General features: G+C 52.5%; 1 protein-coding gene across 28 annotated transcripts in view; it reads left to right on the top strand.

Annotated features, from left to right (window-relative positions):
• SMARCA4 (SWI/SNF related BAF chromatin remodeling complex subunit ATPase 4) overlaps positions 1–22,302 on the top strand; it is a 103,024-nt gene that overhangs the window by 70,710 nt on the left and 10,012 nt on the right. For 7 of the 28 annotated variants that reach the window (XR_012428389.1, XR_012428390.1, XM_065535365.1 and 4 more), the window contains exons 25-31: positions 406–569; positions 2,949–3,176; positions 3,428–3,526; positions 3,784–3,861; positions 4,574–4,792; positions 9,628–9,723; positions 11,283–11,536. Coding sequence is in view for 21 of the 28 variants with exons in the window: in XM_065535365.1 (XP_065391437.1) it covers positions 406–569; positions 2,949–3,176; positions 3,428–3,526; positions 3,784–3,861; positions 4,574–4,792; positions 9,628–9,723; positions 11,283–11,536 (1,138 nt within the window). In the remaining 7 variants the exon portion in view is untranslated. Of the gene's footprint in view, positions 1–405; positions 570–2,948; positions 3,177–3,427; positions 3,527–3,783; positions 3,862–4,573; positions 4,793–9,627; positions 9,724–11,272; positions 11,537–22,302 lie in introns of all 28 variants that reach the window. The other 21 variants (XR_012428394.1, XR_012428395.1, XM_045380350.2 and 18 more) reach the window with 5 other exon arrangements.

The raw sequence follows: 22,302 nt of genomic DNA on the forward strand, positions 1-22,302 counted from the left end.
CCTTGTGTTGCGAGCGGCAGTGTTGCCAGCATTGGCCACTGTGTCTCCCGCTCCCCATGGAGTGGCACGTGGCAGAGTAGGGGAGAGAGTCCAGGGCTGTGGTGGTGGTGGCTGTGCTGACGCTGTGGCCTACTGTGAGCTGGGTGCCGGGCTCTGCGCTCCAGGCCCACCTCCTCTAGTTCTCCCAGCGGGGCCTGTTTTCATCTCTGGGATGTGTGGAGAGGATTTTGTGGTGAAACACTGGAAATCCGGTTACTCGCCAGTGGCCCACGGGCCTGTGTGGAGAGTGCGGAGCCGGGGATCTGGGGGTGCTGGCAGGCGCTCATCCTGCGCCTGCTCTCAGAAGCAGGGTTCCCACTCTACCCTTGAGGTCACCTCTCTGATGCTGTTCTCTGTGCCCGTCAGGAACCACGAAGGCAGAGGACCGGGGCATGCTGCTGAAAACCTTCAACGAGCCCGGCTCCGAGTACTTCATCTTCCTGCTTAGCACCCGGGCCGGGGGGCTCGGCCTGAACCTCCAGTCGGCGGACACTGTGATCATTTTCGACAGCGACTGGAATCCTCACCAGGTAAAAGCGGGCTGGGCCCCAGGTCGAGGAGAAGGAAGGGCTGCCTGCAAAACCTCAAGGAGACACGGGCCCTGGCTTGAGGGTCCTCCAGTCTCCTCCACATTGTGGTAGACCCCAGGAGCCGGGAGGATCTGCATCTGTATCTCCATAGGTCATCAGGGAGAAAAGAGGAGGGGTCCTCCTATTTCCCAAAATACAAACAGCCTTTCCCTCTGATTGGGAAAGCAGTGTATAAGCCATCCGTCGGTTTGGTTTTTCTTAAATCCTGGAATGGCACCAATGAGGAGGAGGTGGAAAGTACCCTGATCAATCTGTGCCATTACCGTGGGGCGGCCCCTGCAGCGTCCCCTGTGAGTGGGCACACTGGCACTTGTTCAGGCAAAATTGGGGGTGAACTCCATGCCAGTTCGTTTACTTCCTCCTCTTGTTCCATAACCGTGTACCCCTCATGGGCCTCAGCATCGGTGGATACCAGGTCGTGCTGTTACATAGCTACGAGAGATTGAAAATGCGTACAGCTTTTCTCTGTTTCGTTATAAGACTAATAGGTTCTTGTTGTTTTTAATATGCAAACACCAGTGACGTGGTCAGGAGTCCCTTTTCCCTTCCTCTCCAACCCTGCTCTGTTCTGAGCCTCTGCCTTCGCACATGTGTGTGCTGAGATTAACACAGATGCGGCGTGGTCTAGCATGTGCCTCTTCCACCAAGCAGTGGGTGTCAACTACCGAGTGCACATCGGAAGCCACCCGGCCGTCTAATTGACCACCAGGCGTCCCGGCAGATGGCCGCCCCAGGACATCTGCTCTCAAACTCTGGTGGTTGGCAGGCGTCCGGCTTTTCTGTTGATCAGCCTGTTCACCAGCCCCGCAGGGTCCCTCTTTCTGTCGGAGTGTTGTGCGAACACCCTAGGTCTGCTCAGCCCTCAGACGTGGTGTCGCTCCACCCAGGCACTGTCCTCTTCATGTTCTGGTTGCTTCTGCCAAAGTGGTTTCACTCCCGCCGCTGGGGTGTGAACGTGCCCTGCCCTTCCCTGCAGCGTGAGGGCACCAGCGTTCTCAGTGTGTAAATTGTCACCCGTCTGATGGGTGAATGCCCTGGTGGTCACTGATGGCCCTCTTACGATCAGGCTGGGGTGTAGCTTCTGCCCAGACCCTGGTGACCAGCCAGTTTCCTGAGAGGTGGTAGGGTTGTGCCTCCCTGTTGGCAGGCCGGCAGCAGACAAAGGCTGCACCTCAGGGCCTGGGGCGCGTTGGGAAGGGCTGGCCCTGCCAGGAAGTGTGCTGACAGGGCAGGAGGGCTGAGCGGCAGACACAAGGCACTCCTGGTCCCCACCAGTTGTGGCCTCTGCCACCCCATGGGTGCCAGTCTTCAGTTTCGGAAGCATCACTGGTACTCAGCCTGGTCCCGCAGCTCCTGGGCCCACAGACAGGATTTCGTGGGAGCCTCCTCGTTCTGTGCTGGGGTGATGATAAAACTGACAACCCAGGCCAGACATGGTGACTCACGCCAGTAATCCCAACATTTTGGGAGGCCGAGGTAGGCAGATCAGCTGAGGTCAGGAGTTCGAGACCAGCCTGGCTAACATGGTGAAACCCTGTCTCTACTAAAAATACAAAAATTAGCCAGGCATGGTGGTGTATGTCTGTAGCCCCAGCTACTCAGGAAGCTGAGGCAGAAAAATTGCTTGAACTTCGGGAGGCAGAGGTTGCAGTGAGCTGAGATCGCGCCACTGTACTCCAGCCTGGGCGACAGAGCGAGACTTTGTCTCAAAAAAAAAAAAAGCCCAGGCACAGCACCCGCGTTGTCGGGAGCTGACTGCACCAGTCACTGGGCCATATTCCTGGTTCTTATTCACTAATTCAAGCCACGCAGTAGCCAAGGGATGGGCCCCGTGTCAGCTGAGGGAGTTTTGAGGCTCACAGAGGTGAGACTTGGTTCCAGTTCTGTGTGCATTTTGAGAGTGGCAGGGCCCACAGCCAAACCAAGCACTGCCACAACGCCACCAGGCTTTGGCCACATCCTGTAAATGGTGCTCAACTGTGCAAGTCCACGCTGTGGGGAGCCATGCCGCTGCCACAGGAGCTGCTTGGGAATATAACCCCCTTGGGGTTGGTGCTTTCTTCCCGAGTATCTGTTGGGTCCCAGTAAGGTAGAAGGTGGCACTTCTGGAGGAACGTGATGAGAGCCCCCTTCCCCCCAGGGACACATGGGGCCCAGGCTCCACCAGCTCTGTCTTCGTGCAGCGGCAGATCAGGCTGGGCAGAATTGCCAGGCTGAGAGTGGTACTCACAACACACCTGTCCAGCTAGTATCGGAGGCCGCCTTCCCTTTTATGACCTCCTGGGCTCCTTTGGGATTGACTGGCACCTCTTCCCCCAGGACCTGCAAGCGCAGGACCGAGCCCACCGCATTGGGCAGCAGAACGAGGTGCGCGTGCTCCGCCTCTGCACAGTCAACAGCGTGGAGGAGAAGATCCTAGCCGCGGCCAAGTACAAGCTCAACGTGGACCAGAAGGTGATCCAGGCTGGCATGTTCGACCAGAAGTCCTCCAGCCACGAGCGGCGTGCCTTCTTGCAGGCCATCTTGGAGCATGAGGAGCAGGATGAGGTGAGCCCAGCGCCGGCCCCGACCCCTCCCCAGCGTGAATGGTGGACGCATGAGCGGCTTTCATTTTTGTTTTTTTACCTTTTTTGCACTCTTATTTTTTTTTGCATCCCTTTGGAGTAAAGGGAGTGTGGGCTGAACGGAAAGAGGATGAGTACTTGCTTTTTCTTTGAAGTGGTTTTTTTTTCCTAAACTGCTGGTGAAAGACGCCGGATTGACAGCCCTGGAGACTGAAGTCCTCTATTTATCCACAGAGCAGACACTGCAGCACGGGCAGCGGCAGTGCCAGCTTCGCCCACACTGCCCCTCCGCCAGCGGGCGTCAACCCCGACTTGGAGGAGCCACCTCTAAAGGTGAGAGGGGTAGTTCAGTCTCCATGCCCATTCAATCCTCGGCTTCTCGGCTGAGACGGCCAGCAAGGGCCCTGGTCCCACGGAGCGTGCGTGTGCGTGTGCGTGTGTGTGCCTTTCGCTGCCGTGTGGGTCCCCATCCACCGCAGCCGTGCCGGGACCACCAGCTCATTCCCACGGACGCCGCCGCTCACCTCTGAGCTTGGCAGCCGCCCACCCCGGCCCCTCCGCAGCGGCGCTGACAGTTTGCAATCTTGTAGGAGGAAGACGAGGTGCCTGATGACGAGACCGTCAACCAGATGATCGCCCGGCACGAGGAGGAGTTTGATCTGTTTATGGTAAGCACCGCGGGCTGGACAGGATGGTTCAGGCATCCCACCGTGCCGCCACCAGGAGCAAAGCAGAGGTCCTAGTGCCCATGGTGGTGTCCCCAGCAGGTCAGGGAACTGGGGACAGCTCACAGTGCAGCCCACTCATGCCTCCAGCCTGACCCTTCTTCCACCCCCAGTCTCCTGAGCATGGCGTCGGAGGGCAAGATGCACACCCAGCCATTCTGTGTGTGACCCTAGACCCGCCCCACCGGCTCTGTTTTCTAACGGGCTCTTCAGGGCTTCATGCACTCCCTTTCAGAGGGAGTTCGCCGTATCCAAGGCCAAGGGACTGACCAGACCTTCAGTCGCAGAGCCCCCTCGCCCCTGGGTGGGAAACAGGAAGTAAGGCACCCAAGCAGGGGCCTCTTGGCCCACAGGCCGTATGCCTCCACCGGCGCTGTGCCGCGCAGCTGCCGCCCTTCTGCTGGGGTCTGCAGCCCTCTTGTGCAACCTTCTATCTTTTCAAGTTTCCTCTACCTCCCGAGGCAGAGCCCCTAGTCAGGGTCGGACGTAGCCAGGCCGGGTCAGCCACCGAACAATGAAGAGCTGCTGTTTAACTCTTGCAGCAGCATGGGTCCCCACGGGCAGAGAAAGGCCCTTCTGAGCCCGGCGTTCTGGCTCTAGTGTGCCCCTGGTGCCCGCATGCTGATGCCTCTCCCTTTGCCTCCCTACCCACCAGCGCATGGACCTGGACCGCAGGCGCGAGGAGGCCCGCAACCCCAAGCGGAAGCCGCGCCTCATGGAGGAGGACGAGCTCCCTTCGTGGATCATCAAGGATGATGCGGAGGTGGAGCGCCTGACCTGTGAGGAGGAGGAGGAGAAGATGTTTGGCCGCGGCTCCCGCCACCGCAAGGAGGTGGACTACAGCGACTCACTGACAGAGAAGCAGTGGCTCAAGGTACATGCCGGAGAGGCCCGGCAGGCCCCGCAGGCCAGTGCCAGGCAGGGCTGGGGAGACAGAGGGCCCACCGCCAGGACTCAGGCCTGGGTCCAAAACGCTCCCCTTGGGCCACTCCTGGCCAGGCTCCGCGGACAGCCGAGAGCCTTCTGTTTTGGGCCAGGGATGGTTAGGTCCTTCTGGCTCCTCCTCAGAATGCAAGGAGGACCCATAGTTCCTGAGTAGCTCAAAACCTGCTGCTGGGTATGGTTGGTCTTTCAAGTACAAGGGTTTACCTCCTCCCGAGGTTAAAAATCATGTCGCTGATCTCAGTGGAGTGCTGGCTTTCCCAGTACCTGCCAGGAGGGAGGCACAAGGGTGAATCATGGACTATTGAGGCACCCTGCAAAGCGGTGCATTGCCGGCTCCAGGAAGCCTCACTTTGGGCAAGTCCCCCCCATGTGCTGGGGAGACTCAATCACAGGAAGGGAGGAGCGGGCAAGCCCCCAAGGGCCTCTGAACCTGGCAGGCGCTGCACAGGGCTGGCAGCTGCTTGTGGAGCTGACGTGAGGGCCATTTCTCAGCAGATGACACCTGGCCCTGCAACAGCAGCTACAGATGTCTGAGTCAGTCATGCGGTGCTCCTGGGACCTCCCCCGACCCACCCTTCCCAGCCTAAGGCACACTGTGACAGGTGCCTGGCACTGACGTCCTCACTGGGGTTACGGTGACAAATCAAACCCCTTCCCATCTCAGGGGCTCTGAGTTACGGAGATGATGATTCAGACTCCATCCATGAAGTTGTGTCATTAAAATGTCCTGAAGTAACAATTCCGAGAAGGCAGGTGGCGGCTTTTGGCTATGCTGTACAAAGTGCCATACCCAGGAATGAGCCATGTGGCCCAGCGCATGTAGCCAAGCAGCCCCAGGCTCCTCCTGGGACCTCAGCAGCCCAGACTCATGAGCTTGCCTGCCAAGCTGTGCACCAGAGGGCGCTGTTGAAACACACCAGGAGCCCAGGTCACAGGCCATCCTGTTCCCCAGCCAGCCTCCCGAGCAGAGCGCTCCGGGACCCAGAAGAGAAACCCTGAAAAGCCGGAGTGTGAGCCCTGCCGCAGACCTGTGTGACCGCAGAGCTGTCTGACTGCTGTATGAGTGTCACCGGCCCTGCATTTTTTTCTTTTTCAATAGAGACAAAGTCTTGCTATGTTGCCCAGGCTGGCCTCCAGTTCTTGGGGGGCTCAAGTGATCCTCACACCTCGGCCTCCTGAGTAGCTGGGACGACAGGTACACACCACCACGCCTGGCTAGTTTTAAATTTTTTGTAAAGTCAGGGTCTCACTGTGTCACCCAGGCTGGTCTCAAACTCCTGGGCTCAAGCAATCCACCCGCCTCGGCCTCCAGAGTAGCTGGGATTACAGGCATAAGCCACCGCGACCGCCTCAGCCTTGCATATTTGAGGCAGTGAGTGCCTTTTAAACTTAAGATCAGTTCATATGCGGATGCTCTATGTACACATTTTTCTAGGTGTAATTTACATACCATACAATTCACCCTTTTAGGGTATATGACACAGTCATCTTCAGTGTATCCAAGAGTTGTGCATCTATCACCACAGTCCATTTTAGGACATTCTCGTCACTCCCAAAGAAGCCTTGCCCCGATTTGCCATTTCCTGTTAATTCATTGATTCTCCCCAGCCCCAGGCAACCACTGATGTACTTTCTGTCCGTATAGTTTTGCCTGTTCTGGGCGTTTCCTGTCAGTGGAGTCCTACAGTGTAGGATGCTTTGGTGTCAGGCTTTTTTTCATACAACTTAACGTATTTACGCGTGATGCAGCAGGTGGTCGTGCTTCATTCTTTGATGGTGAAATGATCCTACCTCGTACAGATTTGTCACGTTCTCTATTAAACCTTTTGAGGGACCCCTAGCCTGGTTTCCTTGGTGACTATGCCAGTTCACAGCCCCACCAGCTGTGTACGAGGGTTCCTCTCTCAGCATCCTCAGCAACCCTTGCTGTTCCCTCGCCCGCTGATTCTAGCCATCCCAGCAGGTATGAAGTGCCATCTGAGTGTGGTTTGGATTTGCATTTCCCTGATGGCTAATGGTGTGGAGTATGTTTTTTTTTTTTTTTTTGAGATGGAGTCTTGCTCTGTCGCCCAAGCTGGAGTGCAGTGGCCGGATCTCAGCTCACTGCAAGCTCCGCCTCCCGGGTTCACGCCATTCTCCTGCCTCAGCCTCCCGAGTAGCTGGGATTACAGGCGCCCGCCACCTCACCCGGCTAGTTTTTTGTGTTTTTTTAGTAGAGACGGGTTTCACCGTGTTAGCCAGGATGGTCTCGATCTCCTGACCTCGTGATCCACCCGTCTCAGCCTCCCAAAGTGCTGGAATTATAGGCTTGAGCCACCGCGCCCGGCCCTGTGTGGAGTATGTTTTCATGTGCTTATTGGCCCTTTGTGTATTCTCTGTAAAGACATGTCTATTCACATCATCCTTTACCCAAATTTAAAATATATTTATCTTAATATTGAATTGTAAGTTATTTACAGGTGCCTTATCAGATATCATTTGTAAATATTTTGTTCCATTTTGCACAGTTTTTCACTTCCTCGATATCCATTGAAGCACAGAAGTGTTTCATTGTACTTGCAGTTGATTTTTCTTTTTCACCTGTGCCTTGGTGTCGTATCTAAGAAACCATTGCCGGCCGGGCGCGATGGCTCATGCCTGTAATCCCAGCACTTTGGGAGGCTGAGGTGGGCGGATCATGAGGTCAGTAGATTGAGACCATCCTGGTAAACATGGTGAAACCCCGTCTCTACTAAAAATACAAAAAAATTAGCCGGGCGAGGTGGTGGGCGCCTGTAATCCCAGCTGCTCGGGAGGCTGAGGCAGGAGAATGGCGTGAACCCGGGAGGCGGAGCTTGCAGTGAGCCGAGATCGCGCCACTGCACTCCAGCCTGGGTGACAGAGCGAGACTCCGTCTCAAAAAAAAAAAAAAAGAAACCTTTGCCATATCCAAGGTCACAAAGACTTGCCCTTGTCTTTTCTTCTAGGAGGGTTATAGTTTGAGCTCTTCCATGTAGATGCATGTAAGATCCATTTTGAATTAAATTTTATACATGATGTGAGGTAGAGGTCCATCTTCATCCTTTTGTATGTGGAAATCCAGTTGTACCAGCAGCATTTGTTGAAGAGACTGTTTTTTCCCATTGAGCCCATCTTATTACACATTGTATTCAAATTCACAGTTGTGAAAAATATTATACAAAACACGCTCTCCCCACTACTGGTGGCCTTGGAATTGGCACCACTCTTCTGGCAGACATCTGTTGCCAAGTGAACACAAAGCCTTCAAAATGCTCCTATGGCCGCCATTGAAAATGGCCATGACTGTGGCAGCCTAAAGCAACAGAACTATTTTCTGTCCATTCTGGGTCAGAAGTCTGAATCCACGGTGTGGGCAGGGCTGTGTTCCCTTCGAGGCCCTAGGGAAGGACCCTTCCTTGGCTTTTCCAGCTTCTGATGGTTCTAGAAGCCTCCTGGCTTGGGGCAGCATCACCCCATCTCTGCCTCTGTCTTCATGGGGACTTCTCTGTGTCCCCTTCTGTCTCCTTTAAGAACATGTTTTAAAGCTTAATCCCAAAAGTAAAGACCTCATTTGTAAAAAAGGTCCCATTCTGAGGTTTTAGGTAGACATGAGTCTGGGGGCACCTGCTGCTCTGCCCTGGGTCTGCAGGGGGACTTCTCCCAGTGCCTCCTGCCTGCTGTGCCCTCCATGCTGCTCCTTTGGCCCGGATGCCTTCCCTCCTCCCGGGCCCCTCAGGCTCTCAGCTTCTCATCTCCTTTAAGACACGTCTGCTCCATCATTGTGGTGTCTCTCTCTTCCCTGTTTCCTGGCACCTGACATGTTTGTCACCCCACTTGTGGGATGTTGCCATCTGATCACCATCTCCCTTTCAAGGGTAGGGGAAAGGGCCCCGGCTGGTTTGAGTCACTGCTGTGTCCTCAGCGCCAGGCACAGTGCTCAGCTCACTGGCACAGCCTCGGCGTGAGGGGAACAACCAGCTTTTGGGTCCAGGCCCTCCTTCCTTTTCCAATTCTGGGATTCCCTAGACACCTGGCTACCTAGACTGCATTTTTTAACCATTGGGATAAGTTATTAGTTAATACCATTGAATTAATACCTGGGGATTCTCTTAATGTTGTTCATATTCATGTTCTTCTCAGCAGTTTTACCATGAGGGAATCTGTCTTAAACAATGTCAGTTGTCAATACATTACTTAAAATAGCAACAACAATAAAAAAAAAAAAAAGTGGTCAGACCTGGCAGCTCATGCCTGTAATCCCAGCACTTGGAGAAGTCAAAGCAGGAGGATCATTTCAGCTCGGGAGTTTGAGACCAGCCTGAGCAAAATAGCAAGACCTTTGTCTCTATTTAAAAAAAAAAAAAAAAAAAAAAAAAAAATGGCCAGGCACAGTGACACATACCTGTAATCCCAGCACTTTGGGAGGCCGAGGTGGGCGGATCACCTGAGGTCAGGAGCTCAAGACCAACCTGGCCCACATGGTGAAAACCCGTTTCTACTAAAAATACAAAAATTAACCAGGCGTGGTGGCGGGCACCATCCCAGCCATCCCAGAGGCTGAGGCAGGACAGTCGCTGGAACCTCTAGGAGTCGGAGTTTACAGTGAGCCGAGATTGCACCACTGCACTCCAGCCTGGGCGACAGAATGAGACCCTGTCTCAGAAAGAAAGGGAAATGACCTAAATGCCCAAGAACAAGGGGAGGCTAAATTAGGGCACGTTGTGCACTGAAACACTAAACAGACGTTAAAAAATTTTGTTGTAGAAAATTACAGGAAAAGATATCCATGACACAGCCAGCAGTGTGGCACGTGGGCTACAATTCCAGCGTGGCCTTCAGTTCTGCACACGTGCGTCAAAGGTGGGGAGAGTTCTGGAGGTGGGTGGCGCTGAGGGCTGCACAACACTGGGGACACGCCTGATGCCCCTAAACTGTGTAATAGAACATGGCTGCCATGGTAAATTTTATGTTATATATGATTTATAATAATTTTTTTTTTATGCCCAGCTACTCAGGAGGCTAAGATGGGAGGATCACTTGAGCCCAGGAGTTCAAGTCCAACCAGGACAATGTAGCAAGACCCCATGTTTAAGAAAATTTAAAAATAGGCTGGGTGCGGTGACTCACACCTGTATTCCTAGCACTTTGGGAGGCTGAGGTGGGCGGATCACAAGGTTAAGAGATCAAGACCATCCTGGCCAACATTTTGAAACCCCATCTCTACTAAAAATACTGAAATTAGCTGGGTGTGGTGGCTGGCGCCTGTAATCCCAGCTACTCAGGAGGGTGAGGCAGGAGAATCGCCTGAACCAGGGAGGCGGAAGTTGCAGTGAGCCAAGATCGCACCACTGCACTCCAGCCTGGTGACAGAGCGAGACTTCATCTCCAAAAAATAATAATAATAATTATATATATAGATATATGAAAGAAGAAATAGATGGAAGCCAGGCACAGTGGCTTACATCTGTAAACCTAGCACTTTGGGAGGCTAAGATGGGAGCACTGCTTGAGACCAGGAGTTCAAGACAAGCCTGGGCAACATAATGAGACCCCATATCTACAAATATTTTTTTAATTAGCTGAATGTGGTGACACGTGCCTGTAGTTCCAGCTTTTTTTTTTTTTTTTTTTGAGACGGAGTCTCGCTCTGTCGCCCAGGCTGGAGTGCAGTGGCCGGATCCCAGCTCACTGCAAGCTCCGCCTCCCGGGTTCACGCCATTCTCCTGCCTCAGCCTCCCGAGTAGCTGGAACTACAGGCGCCCGCCACCTCGCCCGGCTAGTTTTTTGTATTTTTTTTAGTAGAGACGGGGTTTCACCGTGTTAGCCAGGATGGTCTCGATCTCCTGACCTCGTGATCCGCCCGTCTCGGCCTCCCAAAGTGCTGGGATTACAGGCTTGAGCCACCGCGCCCGGCCAGTTCCAGCTTCTTAAGTGGCTGAAGTGAAAGGATCTCTTGAGCCCTTGGAGTTCAAGACTCCAGTGAGCTACGATGGTGCCACTGAACTCCAGCCTAGGCAACAGAGCGAGACCCTGTCTCTAAAAATAAATGAGTAAATAAAAGAAATAGATGGGGAGGGTGTGGAACAGAGGTGTCAACATCTCCTGGGTGAAGGGATTTCAGGAGCACATTCTTCTCTGTACAGAGAAGATAGTTATTTTTTTGGTCAAGAAATTCAACCATTAGTGTTTTAAGGACATGCTTGGGTGGGGTGCCTGCTGGGGCCGTGCTGGTCTTTCACTGCAGCCCAGGGACCTCTTGAGAGTCCAGTGTGTGTTATGCCCCAAGCCAGCCACACTGGAGGGAGAGCGGGTGCGGGGGCCCTCCTCCGTGTCCCAGCCCGGCCCCCGGGATAGCGTCACGGCCTCTGCTTGTCGACCTGGGTGCTGGCTGTCCTATTTTACTACTATTGACCCTGAAGGCCATTGAGGAGGGTACGCTGGAGGAGATCGAAGAGGAGGTCCGGCAGAAGAAATCGTCACGGAAGCGCAAGCGAGACAGCGATGCCGGCTCCTCCACCCCGACCACCAGCACCCGCAGCCGCGACAAGGACGACGAGAGCAAGAAGCAGAAGAAGCGTGGGCGGCCGCCTGCCGAGAAGCTCTCCCCGAACCCACCCAACCTCACCAAGAAGATGAAGAAGATTGTGGATGCCGTGATCAAGTACAAGGACAGGTAAGCGAGGAGGCGGGGTGGGCGGGGCCTTCATGGGTCCCTGTGGGAGCAGCCCTGGCATCTGCATTCTGACCCTGCACACTCAGGTTTGGGCCGCTCACTCTTTCACTTATCCACAAACACTGAATTAATCTCTGTCTTTGAGCCTGGCCCTGAGGAACACACTTTCAGGAACAGGGAAGCACACACATGTTTCCGCCATGATGAGAGGAAATGTCACATGTGGTCGAGAGGAGAGGCAGGGATGCGGGTCTCGGGGAAGGGGACATTGCAACAGAGCCTTGAGAGATGGGAGGTTTGGGAGAGTGCACCAGCAGAGGCCACAGCAGGCGGAGAGGCTCTGCCAAAGCTGTGGCCTGGTGGCCTCAAGAGGCAAGGTGGGATGAGGGGATATGTGGCAGTAATGGGTGCTGCCCGTGTGGCCAGGAGGATGGCGACAAGAGGTTGGCATGTCTAGAGCAGAGAAAGTGGCAGCCCTTTCCTGTCCTTGGACGCTCCCAGGCTCCCCGTGCTGTCTCTGTGTTGGTGAGATGGTGGCCACGTTCCTGCTCTCTGCCAGGCTCTGCTCCAAGCCTGGAGGTCGCTGTCCTCACAGATATGTCCCATATATGAGGCAGCATGTGGTTCCAGCTGTGGCCACGGCGCAGTGGTGGATCATAACGTGTTGGTGGATCATGAGTGCCATTTATATATTTTTCATTTACTATTATTCTTTTCCGTGAGTGACTCTATATGAGCACCATTTAAATAAGAAGAAAGGAATGTTCTCACCGGCTCCCCAGGGAGGTGTGTGCACCTTCTGCCAGCCCAGGGCAGGTCACAGAGCTGGGCAGGAGCCAGCAAGGGGTGTAAGTCCCGTGCCTAGCCCAGGACTCACCCAGTCTTCCACTCTCCAAGGTCTTATTTCACTTCCTGGTACACACTGGCCAGTACCGCTGTCCCCGCAATGGGGAGGTTGTACTGTTTGATTTTAAAGTAACAATTTGCTGTTAGTCATGAAGCAGAGGGTGGGGGAATTGTATCTGTTGGAGGGGAGAGTGAAGGGAGCCCACATGCATGGTTTGGAGAGAATCTTACCAAGTGTGAGGTTTTAGAGGATGGTAACAATTGGAGTGCCTAAATGGGTAAAAATTACTGTGTAAGGCCAGCCGTGGTAGCCCACACCTGTCAACCCAGCGCTTTGGGAGGCTGAAGTGGGAGGATCACTTGAGGTCAGAAGTTCGAGGCCAGCCTGGACAACATGGTGAAAACCTGTCCTTACTGAAAATACAAAAACAATTACCTGGACGTGGTGGCACACGCCTTTAATTCCAGCTGTTTAGGAGGCTGAGACAGGAGAATCACTTGAACCCAGGAAGTGGAGGTTGCTATGGACCAAGATTGCACCATTGCATTCCAGCCTTGGGTGACGGAGCAAAACTTCAACTCCAAAAACAAATACTGCTTTAAAAGGTTCTTTTAGCCAGGCGCGGTAGCTCACGCCTGTAATCCTAGCACTTTGGGAGGCTGAGATGGGCTGATCGCTTGAGGTTAGGAATTTGAAACTAGCCTGGCCAAGATTGTGAAACCCCTTCTCTACTAAAACTACAAAAATTAGCCGAGTGTAGTGGTGCATGCCTGTAATCCCAGCTGCTCAGGAGGCTGAGGTAGGAGAATCTCTTGGAGCCGGGAGGCGGAGGTTGCAGTGAGCCAAGATCACATCAGTGCTCTACAGCCTGAGCGAGAGTCTGTCTCAAAAAAAAAAGGTTATTTTATTATTGGAAGAGAAACAGATAATGAAGGAAAAGAGACTTTCAGATTCAATGCCAGATCTGAAAATGTCATGTATTGTCAGTATTGAGAGAAAAAAATATTGACTCTAATTTACAAACCTAACTCCAAGGCTAAGTCCTCAAAGAGGAAAGTGAGTGGAGGACTTAACTTACTTAAAGTGTGGGATACGGCTGGGGGCAGTGGCGCACGCCTGGGGTCCCCGCTACTCGGGAGGCTGAGGTGGGAGGATCACTTGAGCACAGCAGGTCCAGGCTACTGTGAGCTGTGATCACACAGCTGCACTGCAGCCTGGGTGATGGAGTGAGAACCTGTCTCTTAAAAAAATAAAATAAATACAGAATACTTTTTAAAAATACGGGCCAGGCATGGTGGCCCATGTAATCCCAGTACTTTGGGAGGCTTAGGCGGGCGGATCACTTGAGGTTAGGAGTTTGAGACCAGCCTGGTCAACATGGCGAAACCTCATCTCTACAAAAAATACAAAAAAAGAAATGAATTGGGCGTGGTGATGAGTGCTTGTGGTCCCAGCTACTCGGGAGGCAGGGCACGAGAATCGCTTGAACCCAGAAGGCAGAGGGTGCAGCGAGCCAAGATTGCATCACTACAGTCCAGCCTGGGTGACAGAGTGAGACAATATCTGAAAAAAAAAAAACAAAAAAAACTGAATTTTCAAAAATCTAATGACAATGACAGACCCTCCCCATGTTTTATTTGGAATGATATTCTTGTGAGGGAAACTTAACATTACCAACCTGAAGAAGGTCCTTGAAGTGCAGTGGGGAAAGCACGGGCGTCTCCATCACACTGGTCTCCTGGGTATCCACGTAGAGAGGATGAGCCCTGACCCCCCGCCCCCCCGACACACACACCATGCACTTGGATCCACGTGACATGGACTATAGATGTAAGAACATGAAAGGTAAAACAAAGTTCTAGAAGAAAGCACAGGAGAAAATCTTCATGAATAGGCATCGATTTCTTCCACAGAAGCCAAAAGCCACTAATCACAAACAATTGAGAAATTAGACTTCACTAAAATTAGTAACATCTGTTTATTAACGGACACGCTGATGGAGACAGTGAAAACCCCTCATAGATTCGGAAAAGACAACACAATTTAAAGCTGGGCAGGAGCCGGGAACAGATGCCTCGTTACACAGGACATCCCAGGACTAATCAGTGTAGGGAAAGGTGCTCACATCATTGCATTAGCATCACAACTTCAAGGAAATGCTCGTTAAAACCAGAGTGACTTGCGCCAGCACCCGCCCTAGAATGGCCGAATGCCCATCAGTGCTGGCAAGTCTGAAGCAGTCTGACCTCACGCCCTGCGTGTAGAGTATGCAGCTCTTTGGCGGTCTTTTCTGTTTTGCTTTGCTTGTTTTTAACCATCAAACTGCAGAAGACAATGTTTTCTGAGGTTCAGCCTGTGCACGCCCTCTGACCCAGCAACCTGCAGCCCTCGCTCTACGCGGGAGAGCTGAGTACGTGTCCACACAGACAGACATGGCCATAGCCACTTTGCTCATACTCTCCCAAAACAGGAATCAGCCCAGTGTCCATCTACAGGGGCATGGATCCGTGGGGGCGTAATTGTACAGGGCCCCAAATAGCTGTGAAACAGACTACCTGAAAACTGCTACCTGGAAGAAGCTTACATGTTACTGAGTGAAAGAAGCCAGATGCTAAAGAGGGCCTACTGTGTGCCTCCAGTTCTGTGAGAGTCAGAAGCTGATCCACAGCGATGGCTGCCAAGCAGTGCTTACCTTGAGAGAGGGAATTAGCAGGAAAGCCACATGATGAGCCTTCTAGGATACTGGCGATATTCTCTCTGTAGATCTGGACGTGTATATGATGTGTACATGCACCAAGGTGCACACATGAGATATGTACGCTTCTCTGCATTCCATTACACCTTGGTTTTTAAAAAGACAGAAACAGCATGCTCAACCTATTAAGACCCTGAATATTTTCAGACAAAAATGTATGTCTGTGTTAGTCCATTTGTTTTTCATTTTAGACTCACAGAAAGAGCCCTCTTAGGGTCATATTTAGTTGTATATCATCTGACAAAAGAGGAAATGGCTCACCCAGCTGCTACAGTCAGTCTTCTAGCCTGTGTAAGATTTGATGATAAATCATACAATAAATTAAAACTTCCGGCTGGGCACAGTGGCTCATGCCTGTAATCCCAGCACTTTGGAAGGCCGAGGTGGGTGGATCTCTTGAGCCCAGGAGTTCAAGACCAATTTGGGCAATGTGGTGAAAAACCATCTCTACAAAAAATACAAAAATTAGCCACGCATGGTGGTGCCTGCCTATAGTCACAGCTACTCGGGAGGTTTAGGTTGGAGGATCACCTAAGCTCGAGAAGTTGAGGCTGCAGTGCACCATGATCGTACCACTGCACTCCAGCCTGGACAATGAGAGTGACACCCTGTCCCAAAAAAGCCACAACAGTACAGGCTGGACATGGTGGCTCACGCCTGTAATCCCAACACTTTGGGAGGCCGAGGCAGAGGATCACCTGAGCCTAGGATTTCAGATGAGCCTGGACAACATAGTGAGACTCTGTCTCTATTTAAAAAAAAAAAAAAGGCCGGTTACGGTGGCTCACACCTGTAATCCCAGCACTTTGGGAGGCCGAGGTGGGTAGATCACGAGGTCAGGAGATCCAGACCATCCTGGCTAACACAGTGAAACCCCGTCTCTACTAAAAATACAAAAATATTAGCTGGGCATGGTGGCGGGTGCCTGTAATCCCAGCTACTCGGGAGGCTGAGGCAGGAGAATGGCATGAGCCCGGGAAGCGGAGCTTTCAGTGAGCCGAGATTGCGCCACTGCACTGCAGCCTGGGCGACAGAGCGAGACTCCATCTCAAAAAAAAAAAGATAAAAAAAAAACCCAAATCCTAACTCTTACTGCTAAGTGACTGCTTTATCGAAACTGTTCTGTTTCAGGACATGCAATTCTGGTGGAGATTTTGAGACCTGTTTTGAGAAGAATACCGACATTTCAGTCACACAGCAGTGCTCCTGTCTTATCTGGGACCCATGTGGGAGGGTGCCTCAGTGAGGGATTTGATTTATGTTTTCAATTTAACCTCACATCTTCCTGGAATGGATGGATTCACAGACCTGGGGGTTGCCCATTAGACTGGGAGTAACTTATGTTGGAATTATAAGTAGGACAACAAAGATGACTATTAAAAAAAGCCTCCTGACTGGGCGCGGTGGCTCATGCTGTAATCCCAGCACTTTGGGAGGCCGAGATGGGTGGATCACAAGGTCAGGAGATCCAGACCATCCTGGCTAACACAGTGAAACACCGTCTCTACTAAAAATACAAAAATTAGCTGGGCGTGGTGGCGGGCGCCTGTATTCCCAGCTACTCGGGAGGCTGAGGCAGGAGAACGGCGTGAACCTGGGAGGCAGAGCTTGCAGTGAGTGGAGATCACGCCACTGCACTCCAGCCTGGGTGACAGAGCGAGACTCCATCTCAAAAAAAAAAAAAAAAAAAAAAAAAAAGGAAGCCTCCTTAATACTGGAAGGAAGCACAGCAGGTGTGGGTCTGTCCACTCACTGTAATGTGATTTGCACAGGAAAACATCACATAGGGCACATCAAGTCAAGAAAGATAGTTGTTGAAAAGCTGCCTCAGCTGGGCATGGCAGTTCACCCCTGTAATCCCAGAACTTTGCAAGACGGAGGTGTGTGGATCCCTTGAGACCAGGAATACGAGACCAACCTGAGCAACATAAGGGGACCCCGCGTATGCAAAAAGTACAAAAATTAGCCAGGTGTGGTAGTGTATGCCTGTTGTCTCAGCTCTTCAGGAAGCTGAGGCAGGAGGACCACAAGAGGCCAAGGCCACAGTGAGGTATAATCACCCCCCTGCACTCCAGCGTGGGTGGCAGAGTGAGACTCTGTTGCAAAAAAAAAAAAAAAAAAGCGAAAGAAAAGCTGCCTCCATTTAGCAATAATTTCCAACATGATGTTTGGATACAAAATTGGCGTACTTAATGGATATTTCTGATATTCTTAACGAAATTTGAAGCTATGAGGGAAAACAACCTCAGGGTCCACCCTGTTGCACGGTTTGGGGAAAGTCCGCAAGATCACCCTCACGTGCCGTCATTCTCAGCCTGTTACGCCTGCAGTTATGATTTATTACAGTGCAAGGCTACAGATTAAAATCAACCAAGGCAAGAGGTATATGGGGCCTCTTGGGGGCCAAGGTGGGCGGATCACTTGAGGTGATCTGGACGGTTCCAGACACAGGACTTTCCTTTGTCTCCTCCCTGTGGAGTTGCAGACGGCACTCATGTTCCTGGTGACGCTGACAACATTGCCAACCAGAGAAGCCTCTGTGTCCAGAGTTTGTTTTGTTTTGTTTTGTTTTCACTCTGTCACTCAGGCTGGAGTGCAATGGTGCAATCTCGGCCTGCTGCAATCTCTGCCTTCTGGATTGAAGTGATTCTCCTGTCTCAGCCTCCTGAGCAGCTGGGATTACAGGCTTACGCCACCACACCTGGCTAATTTTTGTATTTTTAGTAGAGATGGGGTTTCACCATGTTGGCCAGGCTGGTCTCGAACTCCTGACCTTAAGTGCTCCGCCTGCCTTAGCCCCCCGAAGTGTTGGGATTACAGGCGTGAGCCACCGCACCCACCCTGTGTCAAGCATTTTTACTGGGACTTGGTCATAAAGACACAGCTGGCTACCCATATGACTGACCTCCATCTCAAGCCCCTCTGCAGGTCGAGCAGAAACTACATAGCCCAAAGCCCCAACCTAGGACTGGTTCCAGACCCCATGTAAACCGAGACGCCCATTAGGTGTGACATTCTAAGTGCCCAGAGATCACCTCCCAGTAGTGCTGGGCAAAAGACCTCATTTGGGGTGAAGTTACATTCATTTTTATTATTATTATTTGCCCATCATTGGCTAGAAGTTACATTCTGTATGACACATCTGTCAGACCCATGGAAGGTTCCACGCTACCAACTGCGTGGCAGGTGGTGCTCATGTCACTCGGCCCTTCCTTGGCGCCACACAGCTGCACCAGGCTGAGAAGAGCTTGAATGGAATAAAGTCAGACACAGCTAACAGCTTACTTTTTTGTCTCCAACTTTCAATTGCTCCTTTCTAAGAAAAGAAAAGACAAATTATTTTTAATTGGATTTGTGTGTGTGTGTGTGAGGCAGAGTCTCACTCTGTCACCCAGGCTGGAGTGCCATGGCGTGATCTTGGCTCCCTGCAACCTCCACCTTCCAGGTTCAAGCGATTCTCCTGCCTCAGCCACCCAAGTAGCTGGGATTACAGGTGTGCACCACCATCACGCCTGGCCGGAATTTTTGTTTTTTAGTTTGCTTTCCAGAAACCCCTAATTAGTTGAACTCTGTAATTGAGTTAAATGTGAAGCCTGAAAAGAGATTGGCGTCTGTGTAGACCTGAGTTCTGACAATTCACAGAGTGAACACAGGAGGTTATCCTCTGGATTCGGTGTCAGGAGCCTGCCTCGCCGAGCTGGAGACTGTGCCCGTGACTGCAGGTGGGAGTCACGTGGTCCCTCTAGGTGGTGACATCTGAGGACAGAAGTGGTTCAGCTGGGCACCCGCTGCTGTGTTGGGGCCAGACCCTTTAGGAGAGGCAGGGACGCCCTTCCTGTCAGGTGGAATCTTTTCGAATATTGTTTTTGATCATTGGAGATACCCGCAGCCCCCTAGTTTGTATTTTATACCGGCAGAATTGTGTTTGACGTGACCTCCGTGATGACCTCCTCATACGTGTCCAGTTGTCTTGCCTGGAAAGCTTTTACTCTGTTCCTCTGCAGTCAGATTCACAGCCACAAGACCCCTCCTCCCCAGGCCCCGGAGTGTGGCACTGCCGGCCTTCACAGCCACTGTCCTTTACGTTGTGGACACAGTGCACTGACAGGCCCCTCCTGCTCAGCGGCCACCGTGGGAACAGGCTGGAGTGTTCTGTGGTACCATGTGGGCAGTTCTGGCCTCTGCTGTCCAGGGACTTGTGGTGGCTCCAGTGGGAAGGGCCACATAAGCAGAACAGGAAGCGTGAGCAGTGTCCACTGGGAGGTGAGGGACAGGTGTCCCAGGCAGAGAGGACACAGTGCATGCAGAGGCTGGAGGGAGGCTAGGGGCTTGAGCGGGGCTGTGCCAGCACCAGGGGCCTCACAGGGGCCCTGGGCCACACACCTGCCCTCAGCCAAGGGCGTTTCTCCTTGGTGGTTTGAAATCTCAAACCACATTGAGGAACCTGCCAGAAATCGAAACCAGAATGAAGAAATTAAGTTGCATGTAGGAGATTTTACTTCAAAATCAGAACATGCAGAAATGTTCGCTGTGACTCTGGGTCAGGTTCAGACTTGTGGGGCTGTGCACTGCCAGTTGATACCTTCTTCCCTGGGTTCTTTTTTTTTTTTTTTTTGAGACGGAGTCTTGCTCTGTAGCCCAGGCTGGAGTGCAGTGGCACAATCTTGGCTCACTGCAATCTCCGCCTCCCTCCCTGGGTTCTTTATAGCAGTCGGCAGCTGGTGGCTGAGGCATTTGGGGCACTGTGTCCAAATGTCAAGGCCGCATGTTTGTCAGGGGGCATCCCCTTGGTGTGCTTGGTAAGGGCTCAGAGAAGGGCATCTGCTGGCCCACATGGGTTCAGCAGGCAGGCTGCTGAAGACCACCCCGCCAGCCACCAGCCTGCCTGCGACAATGAGAGGGCAGAGATGCTGCTACAATAAAGACCATGCAGGCCAGGCGCAGTGGCTCACGTCTGTAATCCCAGCACTTTGGGAGGCCGAGCCGGGCCGATACTTGAGGTCAGAAGTTTGAGAACAGCTTGGGCAATGTGGCAAAACCCCGTCTCTATTAAAATACAAAAATTAGCCAGGCATGGTGGCACATGCCTTTAATCCCAGCTACTCGGGAGGCTGAGGCAGGAGAATCGCTTGAACCCGGGAGGTGGAGGTTGCGGTGAGCTGAGATCACGCCACTGCACTCCAGCCTGGGTGACAGTGAGACTATGTCTCAAAAAAAAAAAAAAAAACTACATGGTAGACAATGGTGTTGAACTTGATGCCTGTGCTGAGGTCAGGAGACACATGCGCACAGCCTCAGGGCTAGAGAGGCGCTCAGAAAGACGGAGTCGGGTCCAGGCTGCCGCAGCTAAGCCTCACAAAGCTCTGGCCCCACAGGGTGGGTCCTCTGGGTTCCATTCCCACTCCGCACTACCTGGAGGCAGCAGCCCTGTGGTTACTGTAGGAGGGACTTGAGTATGGTGAAGATCTGAGCTCCACATCTGTCTCTGTGCCTCAGTCTCCACATCTGCAGCACAGGGGCCTGACTGAAATAACGTGGCCAGGCACACAGCCCAGAGGCCAGCACCGTGTGCACTGTGAGAGGGGATGATGGTCCCCAGCCCAGGGCCTGAGCTGCTGCCTTGCCAATTCGTGGTGACAGCTTTGGCCTGAGTCTAGCAGGGGCTGGCTGCTACTGCACTCAGCCAGAGAGGCCGAGGTGAGCAGATCATGAGGTCGGGAGTTTGAGACCAGCCTGGCCAACATGGTAAAACCCCGTCTCTACTAAAAATACAAAAATTAGCCAGGCCTGGTGGCAGGCATCTATCATTCCAGCTACTTGGGAGGCTGAGGCAAGAGTATCGCTTGATCCTAGGAGGCGGAGGTTGCAGTAAGCTGAGATCTCGCCATTGCACTACAGCCTGGGGGACAAGAGCAAGATTCTGTCTCAAAAAAGAAAAAAAGGCCGGGCGCGGTGGCTCACGCCTGTAATCCCAGCACTTTGGGAGGCCGAGGCGGGCGGATCACAAGGTCAGGAGATCGAGACCACGGTGAAACCCCGTCTCTACTAAAAATACAAAAAATTAGCCAGGCGCGGTTGTGGGCGCCTGTAGTCCCAGCTACTCGGGAGGCTGAGGCAGGAGAATGGCGTGAACCCGGGAGGCGGAGCTTGCAGTGAGCCAAGATCGCGCCACTGCACTCCAGCCTGGGCGACAGAGCGAGACTCCGTCTCAAAAAAAAAAAAAAAAAAACTTGGAGCCTGGGCACAGTGGCGCACGCCTACAGTCCCAGCTACTCAGAAGGCTGAGTTGGGAGAATCACTTGAACCCGGGAAGCGGAGGTAATAGTAAGCCGAGATTGCGTCACTGCAGCCTGACTGACAGAGGGAGATTCTGTCTCAAACAAACAAACAACAAAAAACTGAACTCATGCCAGACCAGGGCTCATGCCTGTAATTCCAACACTTTGGTACACTGAGGTGGGTGGATCACATGAGCCCAGGAGTTCAACACCAGCCTGGTCAACATGGTGAATCTTCATCTCTACAGAAAATACAAAAAAAATAGCTGGGCATGGTGGCATCCTGTAGTTCTAGCTACTTGGGAGGCTGAAGCAGGAAGGTCACCTGAGTCCAGGAGGTCAAGGCTATGGTGAGCTGAGATTACACCACTGCACTCCAGCCTGAGCAACAGAGTGAGACCCTGTCTCAACAAATGAAACTGAACTTGGATTTCATTGTTCAACTGTATTGAACCCATAATAAGAAATAGGTGTCCCCGGGTGTGGTATTGGCGTGTTAGAATCTATCAGCTTATTACAAATACTGGTGCATTGGAAGCCATCAACATCATAACCTGTAGCCAGGCGAGAGCCTTGATGCACAGACCTCTCAACAGAGCTCCTGGCACCTCTGTCTTTACTGGAAGCCTGTGCCTGGCCGCAGGGAGGCGCCTTCAGACCATGTTCATTGACAGATTCACTGGTGAACTTCCTTTCACTCCCCGATGCATGAGTCAGAATGTTTTCTGTGTCACAGCTGTAAGTCTAAATAATTCTCAAGGTAATACTTTATAACGTGTCAAAACATTCAACCTAGGCTCACGCCTATAATCCCAGCACTTTGGGAGCCAAGGCTGGCGGATCACTGGAACTTAAGAGTTCCAGACCAGCCTGGCCAACATGGCGA

This window comes from Macaca fascicularis, chromosome 19 (genome assembly GCF_037993035.2).
Source record: "Macaca fascicularis isolate 582-1 chromosome 19, T2T-MFA8v1.1".
NCBI lineage: Eukaryota > Metazoa > Chordata > Mammalia > Primates > Cercopithecidae > Macaca > Macaca fascicularis.